A 19,166-nucleotide genomic window follows, 5' to 3' on the forward strand; every position below is an offset into this window, starting at 1 on the left:
AATGGTTTAAAAACAAAAGTATTAAAAGGAAAGCGCTTAAAAGCGGGGTGGAAAGGTGCTGGCGGGCACAGGGAACGGGGGCATCAGCGCTGGGAAATGGCAATAAAGATGTGAAAATAAAGGTGTTGAAAGAAATTAAGGAATTAAAACGAAAATAATTTAAAAGGGTTCAAATCGCGGTGGAAAGGGATGTGTGGGTCAGGGACATGCAGGCTCCAGGAATAGGGGCAGCAGGGCTGGGAAATAAAAATAAAGGGAGTTAAAGGAGTAAAAAGTAAACGAGCTAAAGGAGTTAAAAGTAAAAGAGCTAAAGGAGTTGAAATAGAGGCGTATAAAATGAAGGACTTGAAAATCACAGGATTAAAAATGAAAGAATTGAAAGTAAAAAGGGACACATGGGCATTGGGAACAGGGCACCGGGATGGTGAAAAAAAGTTTTAAAATACATGGACTAAAAGAAATATTATTAAAATAAAGTAATTAAAATAAGTGAATTAAAATTTAATAATTAGAGAGATTATAAATGAAGAATTTAAGAATGAAAGGATCAAAAGTGAAGGGTTTAAAAGCAGGGTGAAAAGGTTCCTGTGGGGACTCGCAAGAGAGGCCTTGGGGGGAGGAATAAAAATAAACGAGTTAAAATAAAGTAGCTAAAAGAAAGGAGTTTAAAAGAAAAGGATTTAAATGAAAGGAATTTAAAACCAAGGCGTTAAAAATAAAATAATTAAAAGTAAAGGGATTAAAAATAAAGAGACTAAAAGCTGGGTGAGAACGTACGTGTGGGCACCGAGAAAGGGGACGCCTTCTACAGGGGCGGGAAAATTAAAATAAAGGAATTAAACTAAAGTAATTAAAAGTAAAGGAAGTAAAAAGACCGCAAAACTTCGGAATTCAGGATAAAAGAATTAAAATAATAATTTAAAAAAAAAAAAAAAAAAGCTGTGCGCCGCCCGGGAATCGAACCCGGGTCGCAAGAATGGGAATCTTGCATGATACCACTACACCAGCGGCGCGGGTGAGGAGGACGGCTCAGCGTGTCCTTCATGATTTCACTTCCCGCAGCCAGCCCGAGCTCCAATCCCGGTCCGCCCATCGCCCTCTGCCCTTCCCCGCCGCCATGCCGGGCCTCCGCCGCCTCCTGACCCTGCTGCTGCTGCTCGCCGCGCTCTGCCCGCCCGCCCTCAGCCTCCGCCATGACCCCTCCAAGATCGGTGCGAACCCCACACAGCGGCCCATGCCCTCCCCATCGGGGGAGGCCCTTCTCTCACGGACGGGCACTCGGGGAGGGATCTGGCAGGGGAAAGCTCACGGCCATCGCTTGCGGACATCTCTCACAGCCGCTCTCAGGGGGTCTCCCTCAAGGCATGAGGGCATCTCTCACGAGCAGGGGGTGCCACTCGGATCCTTTCAGGGGATCCGTCACGATAAGGCACAATTCTTTAAGGGACACTGAAGGGATCTCTCATGGGAGGCCCCTCAGGGGATCCCTGTGGCTCAGGGGCTATGGCGGGGTGTCCCTTGAGGGATCTGAAGTGGGGGCACCCGTGAGGGATCTCTGACGGTCAGCAGGGTGGGAGGGGGATCCTTTTAAGGGGATCTGTGAAGAAGGAGCGATGGGGGAACCCCTCAAGGTCCTTGAAGGTCTCGGGGGGCCCGTGAGGGGATCTTTGAGGGGCAGGGGATATGAGGGGGTTCCCTTGACGGGTGGGGGTGCCATGAGGGGTCTGTGAGGGAATTCCCTAGAGGGGATCTGTGGTGCCGGGGTCCGTGAGGGGTCTGTGAGGGGGTTCCCTAGAGAGGAACTGTCATGCAGAGGGTCCATGAGGGGTCTGTGAGGGGGGTGTATGCACTGGGCTCTCGTGGGGCTGTGGAGGTGACCGGGCCCCCTTCTCCCAGCCGTGGTGGGCGGCGGGATCGGCGGCTCGGCCGCCGCGTATTTCCTGCGGCAGAAGTTCGGCCGCAGCGTGCAGCTGCACGTGCTGGAGAAGGCAGCGCTGGGCGGCCGGCTGGACACGCTGGACATGGAGGGGGCCAGCTATGAGGCAGGGGGCTCCGTGATCCATCCCCTCAACCTGCACATGAAGCATTTTGTCAAGGAGCTGGGTGAGTATTGGCCCCCAAATCTGGCATCTCCCAGTCCCAAAATTGTGCCTCAATCTGAAAATGATCCCCCTGGGGTGCTCTGCGTCCCACTCTGCTGGGGGACATCCCCTTGGTAGCCCCTTATCCATCCCCAGTAGCCTTTATTTCCTTCTTCACCACCCCCCCAACAGCCTGTCCTTCTTTTCCCAATATTCCCCCCATATCCTTCCCCAATAGTTCCCCTCCTTTTCCCAATATCCCCCCCATATAGTTCCCTACTAATCGCCTTTCTCCAATATCCCTCCTTCACAGGCCACTTCCCTTCCCCATCACCTCCCCATGCCCCCTGTGGTGCCCTAGCCCCACTCCAGGCAAAGGAAGCCCACATCCAAGTGGGAATGGTTTCACCCCTCCCCACAGGTCCCCCACTAATGGCATCATAAAGCTCCAAAAATCACCTCCAATCACTCCCTGGCCCATGATCAAGGGCTAATTCCCCTTTCCACACTTTGGCACTCCAGTCTTCTATCACTCACCCTCATCAGCACGAAGCCAGGTTATCTGAGAAAGTTAAAACTGAGGTGGAATAGCTCTGCCTTTCTTGAATTACCTTTTTCTGTCCTTTTCCCAAAGGCCTCTCAGTCGCCCCACCCCAAGGCAGCCTCGCAGGCGTTTACAACGGGGAGGAATTTGTGTTTGAGGAGAGCAGCTGGTCCTTCATCAACCTCCTCAAGCTGCTGTGGCACTACGGCCTCAACCCCCTGCGCATGTCCATGTGGGTGGAGGACATCCTGGACAAGTTCATGAGGTGGGTTGGGGTCCTGAGGGGGAAAAAGTGGGAAAGGACCTTAAGGACACCTCATTCCATGGCCAGGGACACCTTCCTCTGTCCCAGGTGGCTCCAAGCTCAGTCCAGCCTGGCCCTGGGCACTTCCAGGGGTGGGGCAGCCACAGCTCCTCAGGGAAAACTGTGCCAGGGCCTCTCCACCCTCATGAAAATCCCCAGTATGGAACCTGATCCTCCCCCCTTGGGCCTCCAGGCCCTTGTCCTGCAAAGCCACCCCGTGAGATCCCCGCAGCTCCCAGGGCCAGAGCTCTCTGACAGAGACAATTTCCCGTGTGCACTGACAGGATCTACCGGTTCCAGATGCACGACTACGCCTTCAGCAGCAACGAGCGCCTGCTGCACGCCCTGGGAGGCGACGACTTCACGCGCCTGCTCAACCAGACCATCGACGAGGCCATGCAGAAAGCAGGCTTCTCCCAGAAATTCATCAACCAGGTGGTGTGCCCAGCCATGAGGGTGAATTACGGCCAAGGGGTCACCATCCCTGGCTTTGTAGGTGAGTGTTTGGAGGGAGCCTCCCATCCTGGGTGTGGGAGAATGGGTTGGAAGAGAACTGAGATGGTTCTGTGGGCAACCTTGCCCTGGATAGGTTGCAGCTTTGTCCAACAAAGTTGTGTGTTATAAAAGGAGCAGGTTGGGCAGTGGTGAGGAAGAGGAAGAAGGAAGAGAGAAGGGGAATAGAGGAGTCAGTGTTGCATGGTGCTGCCCACTTACAGAGAAAAGATAGGAAAGTTTACTGTAAAGGATAATAAAGGGCTGGTGCTTGCCACATCTTCAGCATCAATCATTTGAGCCCACTGTCAATGCGGAAAGGTCTGGAAGTTTTATTGAAGGACCCTAAAGAGCTGATGCTTGCAATGGGGAAAGTCATCTGGGTCCACCAACAATTGGTGCCCTGTATGAGGAGTGAGCACTGACAAAAGCTAGCACTGACACCTGGGTGTTGGGTTGCTGCTCCCTGGGCTCCAAGCTCTGAGTCCCAAGGGATGTTAACTGCCCCTGACTTTGCAGTTTGTTTTTCCAGTGTTTCCCTGCTTTGACAGAGGTGGTTTCTGTGCAGGTGCTGTGTCCCTGGCCGGGGTGCAGTCAGGCCTTTGGTCTGTGAAAGGGGGGAACAAACTCGTGTGCTCCGGCCTCATCTACTCCTCCAAGGCCGAGGTTATCCCGGGAACAGTCGTGTCCATAGAGCCAAAAACCAGACACAAGCGTGGCGGTGAGTGGGGCTGCAGTTCCCTTCAGTGGGGAGGGGATGGGGACACTGGAGAGCGACCTCGGCCCCTTGGGGGTTTCAAAGTGAAAACTCCTCCCTGGGAGGCTGGGGAGGGGCTGGGATGGAATTCCCAGAGGAGCTGGGGCTGTCCCTGGATCCCTGGAGGTGTCCAAGGCCAGGCTGGATGAGGCTGGGAGCAGCCTGGGACGGTGGAAGGTGTCCCTGCCATGGAACTGGACGGGCTTCAGGATCCCTTCCAGTCCAACCCATTCCATGAACACAGGGCTCAAAGCCCAGCGGCACCAACTGAACCCAAATGTGGGGACATTATGGGATGTCAGGGACAGCTGGGATTCCCTCCCAGCACAGGTCAGGATAACCGAGCTGCTCTCCACAGGGGACCCGGTGAAGCTCTACGAGGTCACCTACAACACGTCCTCGGGGCTCACAGCGGACACCTACGACATCGTCGTCATCGCGGCCCCGCTCGGCCGCAAGATGGCCAACATCACCTTCCGCAACTTTGACCCTCCCATCCCGGAATTCCTGAATCCTTACCACCAGACCGTCACCACCTTGGTGCACGGGCGCTTGAACACCTCCTTCTTTGGCTACCAGGACCCCCAGGCCTTTCACCTTGGCGCCATTTTCACCACAGACAACCCCAAACTGTTCATCAACAGCCTGGGTGTGGTGTCCCCCGTTGGGGACACGGGCACGGGCGGGAAGCTGCCGTCGCCGTCGGCCGTCTGGAAGGTGTTTTCCAACGAGGAGCTGACCAAGGAGCAGCTCAATTTGCTCTTCTCCTCCTACGACTCGGTGAAGGTGAAGCCGTGGTTGGCGTATCCCCAGTACAGCGCTCCTGAGAAGTTCCCTCCCATCGTCCTGCACGAGCAGCTCTACTACCTGAACGGGCTGGAGCGCGCCGCCAGCGCCATGGAGATGAGCGCCATCGCCGCCCGCAACGCCGCCCTGCTCGCCTTCCACCGCTGGCACGGCCACAGCGCCCGCGTCGACCAGGAGGACCTGCACGAGAAGCTCAAAACGGAGCTCTGACACACCCCCAGGGCTTAAGGAACACCAGTGAGCTCTGTGCTGCGCCTCTCCAAGGAGGTGATTCGTAGGATCATGGGATCCTTACAGCTGGAAGGTCTTTAAGATCATCACCTTCAAGATCTTCAAGAATATCAAGACCTTTGAGACCATCAAGATGCCGTAATTAACTCTAATGAACTCCGTACTTGGTCCTTCCATGGACGAGTTTCATAGGATCATGGGATCCTTATGGTTGGAAGATCTCCACAGTCAAGATCTTCAAGACCATCAAGATGCCGTAATTAAACTCCATACTTCGCCCCTCCAAGGAGGTGTTTCATGGGATCATGGGATCCTTAAGGTTGGAAGATCATCAAGACCTTCAAGAACATCAAAACCTTCCAAGACTTTCAGGATCTTCACGACCTTCAAGATCAAGACCCTCAAGGTCATCAAGACCCTCAAGTCCAACCATCAGCCCAACCGCGTTCACCATCAACGATCTCAAGTGCCGCGTCCACACGTTTGGACGCTTCCAAGGGTTGATGAGTCTACCACAACCAAGGCTGCACAACCCTTTCTTCCATGACAAAATTCTTCCCAATCTCTCATCTTGATGTCCCCTGGTGCCACCTGGAAGCTGTTTGGCCAACTCCCGAGGGGGCAGGAGCAGTGAAGTGTTCCCAAGTAAGCCGGGACATTTTCCTCAAACTCTGTGATTTATTATCCCTGTCTGAGATTAGGGAATTCATTAAAAGTGCCACATTGACACCAAAAGTGCCCTCCAGTGGGAATATCGACTCCCTGGCTGTCCATCCCTCTGCACCAACTCTTCCTGCCAAAGAATAATTCCTCAGGGGGGGAAATGGGCAGCTGGGAGCTGCTAAAATGGGTGGGAAAGAGGAAAAACCACCAATATCCCTCGCTGTGCTGAGGTATGAAGGACTAAATAAAGAATTTAAGAATGTCCCTGTTTTTAAGGAGAAAACCACCAAAAAGAGCACAAATTTAACACCCACGTCAATCAGTTAAAAAGTTTTCCAGGAGTTTTCCCAGAGTTGGGAGCAGAATTAACACCCAGCTGCCAAAAACTGATGTGAGAAAGGCTTGAGTTAGGTCAACCATTACAAAATTGATTTAATAAGAAAACCAAAATAATTGTACACTTGTGGGTGGCATCGTGGACGAGGGAACGCAACCTCTGGGTGGGGATTTGGGGTCTTCCAGGGGTTCATACTCGTTCCAAAGCTTCCAGCATGATGATGCTGTTCCCTCGGATCACCTGGAAGGGAGAAGTTGAGAGCTGTTCCCTCTGATCTAAGGGTTTCTTCCTTGCCGTTTGTTTCCCCAAAAATCCCTGAAAACTTGGCTGCAATCCCCCCACAAGAACAAAAACAGACTGAATTCCCATTCCTGTCCTCAGCAAACTTCCTGCTTATTCCATACACAGCTCCACCAGTGCCCCAGGGCCCTCACCACCCCACTCCCAGTGCTCCCAGTGCTCCCAGTGCTCTCAGTGCCCTCACCACCCTGCTCCCAGTGCTCTCAGTGCTCCCAGTGCTCCCAGTGCCCTCACCACCCCGCTCCCAGTGCTCCCAGTGCCCTCACCACCCTGCTCCTAGTGCTCCCAGTGCCCTCACCACCCCACTCCCAGTGCTCCCAGTGCCCTCACCACCCTGCTCCCAGTGCTCCCAGTGCCCTCACCACCCTGCTCCCAGTGCTCCCAGTGCCCTCACCACCCCGCTCCCAGTGCTCCCAGTGCCCTCACCACCCCGCTCCCAGTGCTCCCAGTGCCCTCACCACCCCGCTCCCAGTGCTCCCAGTGCCCTCACCACCCGGCTCCCAGTGCTCCCAGTGCCCTCACCACCCCGCTCCCAGTGCTCCCAGTGCCCTCACCACCCCGCTCCCAGTGCTCCCAGTGCCCTCACCACCCTGCTCCCAGTGCCCTCACCACCCTGCTCCCAGTGCTCCCAGTGCCCTCTCCACCCTGCTCCCAGTGCTCCCAGTGCCCTCACCACCCTGCTCCCAGTGCTCCCAGTGCCCTCACCACCCTGCTCCCAGTGCTCCCAGTGCCCTCACCACCCTGCTCCCAGTGCCCTCACCACCCTGCTCCCAGTGCTCCCAGTGCTCTCAGTGCTCTCAGTGCTCCCAGTGCCCTCACCACCCCGCTCCCAGTGCTCCCAGTGCCCTCACCACCATGCCGATGTTGTTCTGCTGCCCGCCCGCCGCCATCTCCACGCACTCGTCGATCACCAGGTTCATGAAGGGGTCGAAGCCCCGCAGGATGCCCTGCACGTGCCGGCCGCCGTTCAGCTTCACTGCGGGAACCGGGGGTTAAAGGGGGACAGTTCCCAAAACGGGAGGGTTTGCCCTCAAATCTGCAGCTTGGAATGAGCGGGACCCCGCAGGGGGTGAATGGGAAGGATTGAGCACAACCCGTAATGAGATAAAGGAAAAAGAACGAATTCTCAACTTGTATTATAGTTAATGAACTAGGACTTAATGAATGAATTAGAATTTTAATTAATGAGCTGCGAGGTCTGAAATCAGTCAGGGATGTTGCAGGGGGCAGACCCGAGCGCCAGCAGCCGGGACCCCCTCCCTGGGCTCTGTGAGCGGTGGGCGGGGGTCCCCAAAAGCGGGCAGGGGGCTTAGGAGCCCCCCATAGCGGGGTTATAAAGGGGAAGTGGGGGATCCCCAAAACCGGGCACTGCTGAGGGAGCGCGGGGGGGATCCTAAAAGTTGGATGGGGGGGTGAAGAGGATCAGGATGGGTGGGGGCCCCCGGGCACCGGGATCGGGACGGGGATGGGGTGGGATCAGTTCCAGAACTCACACGACAGCTTCTTGTCCATGAACCTGCAACGAGATGGCACCGGGTGAGCACCGGCGGGTGGGGACGGGGCAAGAGGCCCCCGCCATTATCCCCTCACGAACCGCCCCCCCCCCCCCCCCCCCACCGCCATTACACCGGGGCGCCGCGATGCAGACCGGGATACCGGCCAGCGGCGGATCGCGCCGTTCCGGTGCCCGCTTCCCCCCACACCGTGCCCGGCTCCCCTCGCCCCCCGGTCCGGCCCCGGCCCCTCCGGACGCACTTTTTCAGCTCGGGCGGGTGCGCTTTGCTCATGGCGCCAGCAGCCCCCGGCCCGTCTCTGCCGCGCGCCGCGCTCTGACGTCAGCGCGCTGTGCGTCCCCTAGCGCCAGCCAATAGCAGCAGCGTGCGCCTCCGCGCCGCTTCCCCGGCAGCCAATGGCGGCCCGCGGCGCGCTACCGCACTCACCGGAGTAGCGGCGCAGCGAGGGAAGCAGGGGGCGGTGAGGGCAGTGCGCGGCTATAGGGGGAGGTACGGCGGCATGGCCCCCGCCGCGTGCAGCGCGTCTGTGCGCGTGTTGTGTGTGAGCCTGCCTGTGTACGTGTGTGTCCACATGCGCACACGTGTGTGTGTGACATGTTCACATGTGCGCAGGGTCTTGGTCATTGAATCTTCCATGGCGGCGTCGCCGCCCTCCCCGGCTAATCCCGCACGCCGGGGCGCCCCCGGGAGCCCTGAGCAGTCTGAGCGACGCCTCTCCTCACAAGATGGCGGCGGGCGGGCGGGCTGAGGGGCTGGGGGGAAATTAATGGAGTTAAAGTGAAATAATTAAAAGTAAAGGAAGTAATAGAATGGACTTTGGAATTCAGGATAAAAGAACGGACTTTGGAATTCAGGATAACAGAATTCAGAGGGATACAAAAGGTCCGTGTGCTCCCGGGAATCGAACCCGGGTCCCGCTCCGGGTCCGCCCATCGCCCTCTGCCCTTCCCCGCCGCCATGCCGGGCCTCCGCCGCCTCCTGACCCTGCTGCTGCTGCTCGCCGCGCTCTGCCCGCCCGCCCTCAGCCTCCGCCATGACCCCTCCAAGATCGGTGCGAACCCCACACAGCGGCCCATGCCCGCCCCATCGGGGGAGGCCCTTCTCTCACGGACGGGCACTCGGGGAGGGATCTGGCAGGGGAAAGCTCACGGCCATCTCTTACGGACATCTCTCACAGCCGCTCTCAGGGGGTGTCCCTCAAGGCATGAGGGCATCTCTCACGAGCAGGGGGTGCCACTCGGATCCTTTCAGGGGATCCGTCACGATAAGGGACAAGTCTTTAAGGGACACTGAAGGGATCTCTCATGGGAGGCCCCTCAGGGGATCCCTGTGGCTCAGGGGCTATGGCGGGGTGTCCCTTGAGGGATCTGAAGTGGGGGGACCCGTGAGGGATCTCTGACGGTCAGGAAACTGTGAGCAGAGAATCCTCTGAGGGGATCTGTGAGGAAGGTGTAATGGGGGACACCTCAAGGTCCTTGAAGGTCTGGGGACCTCGTGAGGGGACATCAAGGAGCAGGGGATATGAGGGGGGTACCCTTGAGGGGACCAGGGTGGGGGTGCCATGAGGGGGATGTATGCACTGGGCTCTCGTGGGGCTGTGGAGGTGACCGGGCCCCCTTCTCCCAGCCGTGGTGGGCGGCGGGATCGGCGGCTCGGCCGCCGCGTATTTCCTGCGGCAGAAGTTCGGCCGCAGCGTGCAGCTGCACGTGCTGGAGAAGGCAGCGCTGGGCGGCCGGCTGGACACGCTGGACATGGAGGGGGCCGGCTACGAGGTAGGGGGGTCCGTGATCCACCCTGTCAACCTGCACATGAAGCATTTTGTCAAGGAGTTGGGTAAGCACAGACACCCCACTTCTTGGTGTCTCCCAGTCCCAAAATTGTCCCTCAGACTCAAAATGATCCCCCTGGGGTGCTCTGGATCCCAGTCTGCTGGTGAACATCCCTCAAAAGAACAAGGCTTGGTAGCCCCTTATCCATCCCCAGTAGCCCTCATATGCTTCCCCAGCAGCCCCCCGTATCCTTCCCCAGTAGCCCACCCTTCTTTTCCCAATATTCCCCCCATATCCTTCCCCAATAGTTCTCCTCCTTTTCCCAATATCCCCCCATATAGTTCCCTACTAATCACCTTTCTCCAATATCCCTCCCTCACAGGCCACTTTCCTTCCCAAGTAGCCCCCCATCACCACCCCATGCCCCCTGTGGTGCCCCAGCCCCACTCCAGGCAAAGGAAGCCCATATTCCAAAGGGAAGGGTCTGACCCCTCCCACAGGTCCCCCACTAATGGCATCATAAAGGTCCAAAAATCACCTCCAGTCACGCCCTGGCCGGTGATCAAGGGCTAATTCCCCTTTCCACGCTTCGGCACTCCAGTCTTCAATCACTCACCCTCATCAGCTCGAAGCCAGGTTATCTGAGGAAGTTAAAACTGAGGTGGAATAGCTCTGCCTTTCCCTAAATTACCTTTTTCTGTCCTTTTCCTAAAGGCCTCATGTCCACCACACACGAGGGCAGCCCCTCAGGTGTTTACAACGGGGAGGAATTTGTGTTTGAGGAGAGCAGCTGGTCCTTCATCAACCGCCCCAAAATGCTGTGGCACTACGGCCTCAACCCCCTGCGCATGTCCATGTGGGTGGAGGACATCCTGGACAAGTTCATGAGGTGGGTTGGGGTCCTGACAGGGAAAAAGTGGGAAAGGACCTTAAGGACACCTCATTCCATGGCCAGGGACACCTTCCTCTGTCCCAGGTGGCTCCAAGCTCAGTCCAGCCTGGCCTTGGGCACTTCCAGGGGTGGGGCAGCCACAGCTCCTCAGGGAAAACTGTGCCAGGGCCTCTCCACCCTCATGAAAATCCCCAGTATGGAACCTGATCCTCCCCCCTTGGGCCTCCAGGCCCTTGTCCTGCAAAGCCACCCCGTGAGATCCCCGCAGCTCCCAGGGCCAGAGCTCTCTGACAGAGACAATTTCCCGTGTGCACTGACAGGATCTACCGGTTCCAGATGCACGACTACGCCTTCAGCAGCAACGAGCGCCTGCTGCACGCCCTGGGAGGCGACGACTTCACGCGCCTGCTCAACCAGACCATCGACGAGGCCATGCAGAAAGCAGGCTTCTCCCAGAAATTCATCAACCAGGTGGTGTGCCCGGTCATGAGGTTTGCTTATGGCCAAGGGGCTGGTGTCAATGGCTTTGTAGGTGAGTGTCTGGAGGGAGCCTCCCATCCTGGGTGTGGGATTCCTGCTGCCTGGGCTCCAAGCTCTGTGTCCCAAAGTTTGTTTTTCCAGTGTTTCCCTGCTTTGACAGAGGTGGTTTCCTTGCAGCTAGTCTCCTTGTGGGCTGGTTGCAGTCAGGCCTTTGGTCTGTGAAAGGGGGGAACAAACTCGTGTGCTCCGGCCTCATCTACTCCGCCAAGGCCGAGGTTATCCCGGGAACAGTCGTGTCCATAGAGCCAAAAACCAGACACAAGCGTGGCGGTGAGTGGGGCTGCAGTTCCCTTCAGTGGGGAGGGGATGGGGACAATGGAGAGTGACCTCGGCCCCTTGGGGATTTCAGAGTGAAAACTCCTCCCTGGGAGGCTGGGGAGGGGCTGGGATGGAATTCCAGAGGAGCTGTGGCTGTCCCTGGATCCCTGGAGGTGTCCAAGGCCAGGCTGGATGAGGCTGGGAGCAGCCTGGGACAGTGGAAGGTGTCCCTGCCATGGAACTGGACGGGCTTCAGGATCCCTTCCAGTCCAACCCATTTCATGAACACAGGGCTCAAACCCCAGCGGCACCAACTGAACTCAAATGTGGGGGCATTATGGGATGCCAGGGACAGTTGGGATTCCCTCCCAGCACAGGTCAGGATAACCGAGCTGTTCTCCACAGGGGACCCGGTGAAGCTCTACGAGGTCACCTACAACACGTCCTCGGGGCTCACAGCGGACACCTACGACATCGTCGTCATCGCGGCCCCGCTCGGCCGCAAGATGGCCAACATCACCTTCCGCAACTTTGACCCTCCCATCCCAGAATTCCTGAATCCTTACCACCAGACCGTCACCACCTTGGTGCACGGGCGCTTGAACACCTCCTTCTTTGGCTACCAGGACCCCCAGGCTTTTCACTTTGGGGCCATTTTCACCACGGACAGCCCCAAACTGTTCATCAACAGCTTGAACCTGGAGCCTCCCGTTGGGGACACGGGCACGGGCGGGAAGCTGCCGTCGCCGTCGGCCGTCTGGAAGGTGTTTTCCAACGAGGAGCTGACCAAGGAGCAGCTCAATTTGCTCTTCTCCTCTTACGACTCGGTGAAGGTGAAGCCATGGTTGGCGTGTCCACAGTACAGCGCTCCTGAGAAGTTCCCTCCTATTGTCCTGCACGAGCAGCTCTACTACCTGAACGGGCTGGAGCACGCCGCCAGCGCCATGGAGATGAGCGCCATCGCCGCCCGCAACGCCGCCCTGCTCGCCTTCCACCGCTGGCACGGCCACAGCGCCCGCGTCGACCAGGAGGACCTGCACGAGAAGCTCAAAACGGAGCTCTGACACACCCCCAGGGCTTAAGGAACACCAGTGAGCTCTGTGCTGCGCCTCTCCAAGGAGGTGATTCGTAGGATCATGGGATCCTTACAGCTGGAAGGTCCTTAAGATCATCACCTTCAAGATCTTCAAGAACATCAAGACCTTTGAGACCATCAAGATGCCATAATTAACTCTAATGAACTCCATACTTGGTCCTTCCATGGACGAGTTTCATAGGATCATGGGATCCTTAAGGTTGGAAGATCTTCACAATCATCAAGATCTTCAAGATCATCAAGATGCCGTAATTAACTCTAATGAACTCCATACTTCGCCCCTCCAAGGAGGTGTTTCGTGGGATCCTTAAGGTTGGAAGATCATCAAGACCTTCAAGAACATCAAAACCTTCCGCGACTTTCAGGATCTTCAAGACCTTCCAAGACTTTCAGGATCTTCAAGACCTTCCAAGACTTTCAGGATCTTCATGACCTTCAAGATCATCAAGACCTTCAAGATCAAGACCCTCAAGTCCAACCATCAGCCCAACCGTGTTCACCATCAACGATCTCCTCAAGTGCCGCGTCCATGCGTTGTTTGGACGCTTCCAAGGGTTGATGACTCTGTCACAACCAAGGCTGCACAACCCTTCCTTCTGTGACAAAATTCTTCCCAATCTCTCATCTTGATTTCCCCTGGTGCCACCTGGAAGCTCTCTGGCCAACTCCCGAGGGGGCAGGAGCAGTGAAGTGTTCCCAAGTAAGCCGGGACACTTTCCTCATGCAAATTCCTGAGTTTTCCTCAAACTGCTTGATTTATCTCTGTCTGAGATTAGAGAATTCATTAAAAGTGCCATATTGACCCCTAAAGTGTCCTCCAGTGGGAATATCGACTCACTGGCTGTCCATCCCTTTGCCCCAACTTTTCCTTCCAAGCAATTATTCCTCAGGGTGGAAACTGAGGGGAATGGGGAGCTGGGAGCTGCCAAAATGGGTGGGAAAGAGGAAAACCCACCAATATCCATCGCTGTGCTGAGGCATGAAGCTGATAAAAATTTAACAACTGGAGCTTTTTTTAAGGAGAAAACCACCAAAAATAGCACAAATTTAACATCCATGTCAATAAATTAGTGTTTTCCTCGAGTTTTCCTGGGATTGGGAGTGGAATTAACATTAAGCTGCCAAAAACTGATGTGAGAAAGGCTTGAGTTAGGTCAACCATTACAAAATTGATTTAATAACAAAACCAAAATAATTGTACACTCAGGAGCAGAGTCTTGGACAAGGGAACAGAACCTTCAGGTGGGGATTTGGGGTTTTCCAGGGGTTCATACTCATTCCAAAGCTTCCAGCATGACAATGCTGTTCCCTCGGTTCACCTGGAAGGGGGAAGGTGAGAAGCACCCAAAGCTCTGCTGAATTCCCAGCTGACACATCCCATCGCAGTCCCTCACCAAACTTCCCGCTCATTCCACACACGGCTCCACCAGTGCTCCCAGTGGCACCGACCACTCTGCTCCCAGTGCCCTCCCCACCCTGTCGAGGTTGTTGCGCTGCCCGCCCGCCGCCATCTCCCCGCACTCGTCGATGACCGGGGGGGTCCCCGGGCACCGTGAGGGAGATCAGCGCGGGGGTCTGCAGGCACCGTGAGGGGGATCGGGATGAGATCAGTTCTAGAACCCATACGACAGCTTCTTGTCCATGAACCTGCAACGAGACGGCACCGGGTGAGCACCGGCGGGTGGGGACGGAGCAAGAGGCCCCCCGCCATTATCCCCTCACGAACCGCCCCCCACCCCCCACCGCCATTACACCGGGGCACCGGCAAGCGGCGGTGCACGCCGGGACACCGGCCAGAGGCAGACCGCGCTGTTCCGGTGCCTGCTTCCCCCCACACCATGCCCGGCTCCCCTCGCCCCCCGGTCCGGCCCCGGCCCCTCCGGACGCACTTTTTCAGCTCGGGCGGGTGCGCTTTGCTCATGGCGCCCGCACCCCGGCCCGTCTCTGCCGCGCGCCGCGCTCTGACGTCAGCGCGCTGTGCGTCCCCTAGCGCCAGCCAATGGCAGCCGCGTGCGCCTCCGCGCCGCTTCCCCGGCAGCCAATGGCGGCTCGCGGCGCGCTACCGCACTCACCCGAGTAGCGGCGCAGCGGGGGGGAAGGCAGCGGGGCGAGAGCGGGGGAAGCAGGGGGCGGTGAGGGGAGTGCGCGGCTGTGGGGGAAGGTACGGCGGCATGGCCCCCGCCGCGTGCGGCGCGTCCGGGCACGTGCTGTGCGCGTGTCCAGGTGCGCACGCTCGTGTGAGCTTGTGAGTGCGCACAGGTTCACACGTGCGTGTGTGCCACTGTGCCCAAACATCGTCCCTCAATGCCCCCCCTTCACCTGCAGTGTTCCCTCAGCACCGGCCCAATCACCCCCAGTTCCCCCAGTACCTCCCCATCACTCCCAGTCCCCCTATTTTCCCCCACCACCCCTAGTTCCCCCAGCGCCCCCATCACCCCCAGTAGCACCCGCGGTTGGTCGGATGTGTCACCTCGCCTTTAATGAGTGTGCAGGGGTGTCCCCGGCGTGTCCCGGGGGTGTCCCCGCTGTCACTGCTGGATGTTGGCCAGCCCGTCCCGCATCTTCTTGGCCATGGCGGGCACGAGGCGCAGGTGCTGCTCCCCGCAGGTGGCCAGGCAGGCGTCCAGCTGGCCCCGCACGCGCGGCTCCGAGCCCCCCGAGTCCAGCGCGTCCTTGGCCTGGTCCGAGCACTGCAGCGAGCAGCGGCTCAGCCGGTCCTGGGGATGGCACGGTCACTGGGGGGGACTGGGGGGACAGCAGGGAACTGGGGGGACTGGGCAATCAGTAGGGACTAGAGGGGCAGCACAGGGCAGGGGGATCAGGGATGGACTGGGGGTGGGGGGCACGGAAAATGCACTGGGGGTGCAGGGACTGGGGGCTCACATCCTGCCCAGGGTCCCAGTGCTGTCCCCGGGGGTCCAGGTGCCCCCTCCTCACCTGGAAGTGCTCGAGCTCGGCGGTGACGATGGCCTGGGCGCGGGCCAGGGGCGCGTGGCAGCGCTCGATGCAGCGCTGCACCTCCTGCATGGAGGCTGCTGCATCCTCGCAGCACCGTGCGCTGCAGCGGAACATGGTGCCCTGGGGACACGGGGGACAAGGTGGGGGACAAGGGGGACATGGGGTTAATGGGGAGCACCCTGGGGACAGGGGGTTAATAGGGGGCACCTGGGGAGACGGGAGACAAGGAGTTAATGGGGGGCGCCTGAGGACACAGAGGACAGGGGGTTAACGGGGGACATGGGGGACAAGGGGTTAACAGGGTGTGTTGGGGGGCACAGGAGATGAACTGGGAGGGCACAGGGTGTGTGGGGGACACAGGGCATGGAGGGCACAGGGGGTGTTGGGGGGCACAGCAGATGCACTTAGGGGGCACGGGGTGTGTTTGGGGGACACAGGGTGTGTTGGGGGGCACGGGAGATGAACCGTGGAGGGCACAGGGTGCATTCAGGGGACACAAGGGGATGAACTGGGGGGGCACAGGGTGTGTTTGGGGGGCACAGAGTGTGTTGGGGGGCACAGGGTGTGTTGGGGGGCACAGGGTGTGTTGGGGGGCACAGGCAATGTGTGAGGGGTACAGGAGATGTACTGGGGGGGCGCAGGAGATGCACTTGGGGGACACAGAGGGTGTATTGGGGGCTCACAGTGAACTGGGGGGGGTTTCAGGGTATGTATGGGGGCCGGTCCCGGCGCTGCCCGGGGCACCCACGTGTGTGTGTGGGGGTGCCCCGGAGCCCTCCCCGCGTGTCCCTTCCGTGTCCCCCCGGTGTCCCCCGGTGCCCCCGGTACCTGCATGGCGCGGATCTGCTCCCGCTCCAGCACCTGCACCGCGCTCTCCACCGCGGCCTGCACCCGGCCCTGCGCCGCCTCCGCCATGGGCCCGCTCCAAAGTCTAAAACCCGCCCTAAACCCGCCCTAAACTGCCCTAAACCCGCCCTAAACCGCCCTAAACCCGCCCTAATCCCCCAAATCCGCCCTAAACCCGCCCCGAACCCGGCCCTCTGCCGCCTCTGCCATGGGCCCGCTCCGCGGCCTAAACCCGCCCTAAACCCTGCCCCGATCCGCCCTAAAACCTGGCCGGAACCTGCCCTAAAAGCCGGCCCAAAACCCGGCCCAAACCTGCCCTAAAGCCCGCCCGAATCCTGCGGGAATCGCCTCAAAATCGGTCCCAAACCCGCCGGGAATCGCCCCCAAGCAGGACCCTGTTTGTGGGCCCAGAATCCTTCTGGGGTAGCTCGGGACCCTCCTTTTGGGGTCAGGTCCCTCCTTTTGGGGTCAGAACCCTCCTTTTTATGGTTAAAATCCCTTTTTTGGGCGCTCAGGACACTCCCCCCGCCAGCTCCGCCCCTTCCCCCTCACAGAAAGGGGCGTGGCTTCACTCTATGGGCGTGGTCTCATCAATGGGCGTGTTTACATACTAATTATTCATTCTCCCGCCTATTGTGGGCGTGGCCAACCGAGACCACGCCCCCCCCGCGGCGCTGCCGGTAAGGGAAGGGGGAGGGGAGGGCAGGGGGCGGCCCCGGGGGGGGTCCCCAAAGCCCGGGGAGGATTTGGGGGTCCCCAAAACGTCCCCAAACCCCTCCAGGGCCCCCCCAAATCCGGGGGACCCCCCGAAAATCCAGAGGAACCCCAACAACTGCCGGCCCCGCCCCCGTAACCTTTGCGCCCCCCCCCCCCGCCCCCCTAAAATTTGGGGTCGCCCGTAAATTTTGGGGTCCCCTTCACCCTTTTGGGGACCCCCTTAAACTTTGGGGTCTCCCCCCGGCTTTTCAGGGTCCCTTTTGAGGTCCCTTCAACTCTTGGGGTCCCCCCGGAACACTTAAAATTCCCTGCCCCCCCTTTTTGGGGTCACCAGGCACTTTTGGGGTCCCCCTGCCCCTCATTTTGGGGTCCCCTATAAACTTTGGAGTCCCGGAGAGAATTTTGGGATCCCGGGGGAGTTTTTGGGATCCTGGGTGGGATTTTGGGGTCCCAGGTGGGATTTTTAGGGTCCCAGCTTTTGTGGGGTCCGGGAGTTTTTTGGGATCCTGGATGGTTTTTTTTTGGGGATCCCGGAGTTTTTTTTGAGGTCCCGGCTGGGATTTTTTGGGGATCCCGGAAAGTTTCTTTGGGGGTTCCGGAGTTTTTTTGGGGTGGGGTTTTTGGGGTTCCGGGGGTGAATTTTGGGGTCCCCTCCCCCCGTTTCCTGTCCCGGCGGGGCGGAAGCGGCGCGGGTGACGCGGGTGACACGGGGCCGGTGACGCGGGGTGGCCGCGGGGACACCGGGACGGTGGCACCGGGACACCGGGAGGTGACAGGGGTGGTGACACCGGGACACCGACACGGCGTGGCCGCGGTGACACCGGGAGGTGACACGGGGTGGTGGCACTTGCTGATAGCACCGGGAGGTGACACGGGGTGGCCGCGGTGACACCGGGACGGTGGCGCTTGCCGGTGGCACCGGGAGGTCACACGGGGTGGCCGCGGGGGGACGGCGGCGTGCAGGTGCGGGGGGAGGGTCGGGGAGACCCCCGGAGCCCTCGCTCGGCCCCTCCCCCTCCTCCCTTTCCTTCCTCCTTCCTCCTCCGCGCCCTCCCTCTCTCCTCTGAGCACTTCCTCCCCCTCTTCCTCCCTCCCTCCTTCCTCCTCCGCTCCTTCCCTCTCTCCTCCCGCACTTCCTCCCTCCCTCCATCTCCCCGCCCTTTTTCCTCCTTCCTTTCTTCTTCCCTCTCTCCCTCTTCCTCCCATCCCTCCTTTCCTCCCTCTCTCCATCCCTCCTTCCCTCCTCCTTCCCTCTCTCCCTCTCCCTCCCTCCTCCATCACTCCCTTCCTAACCCTCTCTCCCTCCCTCCTTCTCTCCATCCCTCCCTCTCTCCTCCCTCCCTCTCCCTCCCCCTGCCCCTCTCACCGCTCTCCTCCCTCTCCCCAGGCTCTCCCCACGCCATGGTCACTCCTCCGGCCGCCGTAGGGAGGGTCCGGCAGTGCCCCATGGTCACTCCTCCGGCCGCCGCGGAGCCGCTGTCCGCCCTCCGGCCGTAGGGAGGGTCCGGCAGTGCCCATGGACCCCCCCAGGGCCCCCCCTGCCCCCCCGGTGGCGCTGCCGGCACTGGACGCCATCGCCTTCTCGGGGGGAGGGGCCGAGAGCCCTGCACGGACACTGCTGACCCCTGAGCTGACCCCTGCACTGACCCCTGCGCTGACCCCTGCACTGACCCCTGCACGGACACCCACCCCTGAGCTGACCCCTGCACTGACCCCTGCATGGACACCCAACCCTGCACTGACCCCTGCACTGACCCCTGCACTGACCCCTGCACGGACACTGCTGACCCCTGAGCTGACCCCTGAACTGACCTCTGAGCTGACCCCTGCACTGACCACTGCACGGACACCGACCCCTGAGCTGACCCCTGCAGTGACCCCTGAGATGACCCCTGCACTGACCCCTGCAGTGACCCCTGCATGGACACCCACCCCTGAGCTGACCCCTGAGCTGACCCCTGCACTGACCCCTGCACTGACCACTGCACGGACACCGCTGACCCCTGAGCTGACCCCTGAGCTGACCCCTGCACTGACCCCTGCACTGACCCCTGCATGGA

General features: G+C 59.3%; 4 protein-coding genes and 1 non-coding gene across 7 annotated transcripts; 2 read left to right on the forward strand and 3 right to left on the reverse strand.

Annotated features, from left to right (window-relative positions):
* Positions 1 to 942: 942 nt before the first annotated feature.
* TRNAG-CCC (transfer RNA glycine (anticodon CCC)) lies at positions 943 to 1,013 on the reverse strand. The gene has a single exon. It is a non-coding gene; the product is annotated as a tRNA-Gly (tRNA).
* Positions 1,014 to 1,084: 71 nt separating this feature from the next.
* On the forward strand, positions 1,085 to 5,951 carry PCYOX1 (prenylcysteine oxidase 1). The gene is made up of 6 exons (XM_059870642.1): positions 1,085 to 1,211; positions 1,897 to 2,103; positions 2,716 to 2,890; positions 3,214 to 3,425; positions 3,990 to 4,142; positions 4,537 to 5,951. Exons 1-6 carry the CDS (start codon positions 1,118 to 1,120, stop codon positions 5,193 to 5,195), a joined length of 1,500 nt encoding a protein of 499 aa, XP_059726625.1. The 5' UTR covers positions 1,085 to 1,117; the 3' UTR covers positions 5,196 to 5,951.
* Positions 5,952 to 6,286: 335 nt separating this feature from the next.
* SNRPG (small nuclear ribonucleoprotein polypeptide G) lies at positions 6,287 to 8,407 on the reverse strand. The gene is made up of 4 exons (XM_059870658.1): positions 8,272 to 8,407; positions 8,010 to 8,032; positions 7,368 to 7,492; positions 6,287 to 6,456 (listed from the first exon to the last, which is right to left on the reverse strand). The coding sequence occupies exons 1-4, from the start codon at positions 8,301 to 8,303 to the stop codon at positions 6,406 to 6,408; spliced, it is 231 nt and encodes a 76-aa protein (XP_059726641.1). The 5' UTR covers positions 8,304 to 8,407; the 3' UTR covers positions 6,287 to 6,405.
* A 514-nt stretch (positions 8,408 to 8,921) lies between these two features.
* On the forward strand, positions 8,922 to 13,395 carry LOC132339987 (prenylcysteine oxidase 1-like). Its single transcript, XM_059870641.1, has 6 exons — positions 8,922 to 9,081; positions 9,657 to 9,863; positions 10,514 to 10,688; positions 11,012 to 11,223; positions 11,349 to 11,501; positions 11,895 to 13,395. Exons 1-6 carry the CDS (start codon positions 8,988 to 8,990, stop codon positions 12,551 to 12,553), a joined length of 1,500 nt encoding a protein of 499 aa, XP_059726624.1. The 5' UTR covers positions 8,922 to 8,987; the 3' UTR covers positions 12,554 to 13,395.
* A 339-nt stretch (positions 13,396 to 13,734) lies between these two features.
* FAM136A (family with sequence similarity 136 member A) lies at positions 13,735 to 16,485 on the reverse strand. Of its 3 annotated transcripts, none has more exons than XM_059870656.1 (4): positions 16,372 to 16,485; positions 15,523 to 15,663; positions 15,061 to 15,302; positions 13,735 to 14,232 (listed from the first exon to the last, which is right to left on the reverse strand). In XM_059870656.1, exons 1-3 carry the CDS (start codon positions 16,456 to 16,458, stop codon positions 15,114 to 15,116), a joined length of 417 nt encoding a protein of 138 aa, XP_059726639.1. In that variant the 5' UTR covers positions 16,459 to 16,485; the 3' UTR covers positions 13,735 to 14,232; positions 15,061 to 15,113. The 3 variants fall into 3 exon arrangements, 2 of the variants coding, with proteins under 2 accessions (XP_059726639.1, XP_059726640.1); XM_059870657.1 differs by having other exon boundaries at positions 15,056 to 15,302; XR_009489780.1 differs by lacking the exons at positions 15,061 to 15,302; positions 15,523 to 15,663; positions 16,372 to 16,485 and adding an exon at positions 14,475 to 14,910.
* Positions 16,486 to 19,166: the final 2,681 nt, after the last annotated feature.

Source organism: Haemorhous mexicanus, chromosome 30 (genome assembly GCF_027477595.1).
Source record: "Haemorhous mexicanus isolate bHaeMex1 chromosome 30, bHaeMex1.pri, whole genome shotgun sequence".
NCBI classification, from domain to species: domain Eukaryota; kingdom Metazoa; phylum Chordata; class Aves; order Passeriformes; family Fringillidae; genus Haemorhous; species Haemorhous mexicanus.

Coding starts and splice junctions, on each gene's coding strand:
- PCYOX1 (XM_059870642.1), top strand. CDS start 1,118: ATGCCGGGCCTCCGCCGCCTCCTGACCCTGCTGCTGCTGCTCGCCGCG. Junction 1,212..1,896: donor CCATGACCCCTCCAAGATCG/GTGCGAACCCCA, acceptor CCCTTCTCCCAG/CCGTGGTGGGCGGCGGGATC. Junction 2,891..3,213: donor ATCCTGGACAAGTTCATGAG/GTGGGTTGGGGT, acceptor GTGCACTGACAG/GATCTACCGGTTCCAGATGC.
- SNRPG (XM_059870658.1), bottom strand. CDS start 8,303: ATGAGCAAAGCGCACCCGCCCGAGCTGAAAAA. Junction 8,033..8,271: donor CACCCGCCCGAGCTGAAAAA/GTGCGTCCGGAG, acceptor ATCTCGTTGCAG/GTTCATGGACAAGAAGCTGT. Junction 7,493..8,009: donor CATGGACAAGAAGCTGTCGT/GTGAGTTCTGGA, acceptor CGGTTCCCGCAG/TGAAGCTGAACGGCGGCCGG.
- LOC132339987 (XM_059870641.1), top strand. CDS start 8,988: ATGCCGGGCCTCCGCCGCCTCCTGACCCTGCTGCTGCTGCTCGCCGCG. Junction 9,082..9,656: donor CCATGACCCCTCCAAGATCG/GTGCGAACCCCA, acceptor CCCTTCTCCCAG/CCGTGGTGGGCGGCGGGATC. Junction 11,502..11,894: donor AACCAGACACAAGCGTGGCG/GTGAGTGGGGCT, acceptor TGTTCTCCACAG/GGGACCCGGTGAAGCTCTAC.
- FAM136A (XM_059870656.1), bottom strand. CDS start 16,458: ATGGCGGAGGCGGCGCAGGGCCGGGTGCAGGCCGCGGTGGAGAGCGCG. Junction 15,664..16,371: donor AGCAGATCCGCGCCATGCAG/GTACCGGGGGCA, acceptor CCGTGTCCCCAG/GGCACCATGTTCCGCTGCAG. Junction 15,303..15,522: donor CCGAGCTCGAGCACTTCCAG/GTGAGGAGGGGG, acceptor TGCCATCCCCAG/GACCGGCTGAGCCGCTGCTC.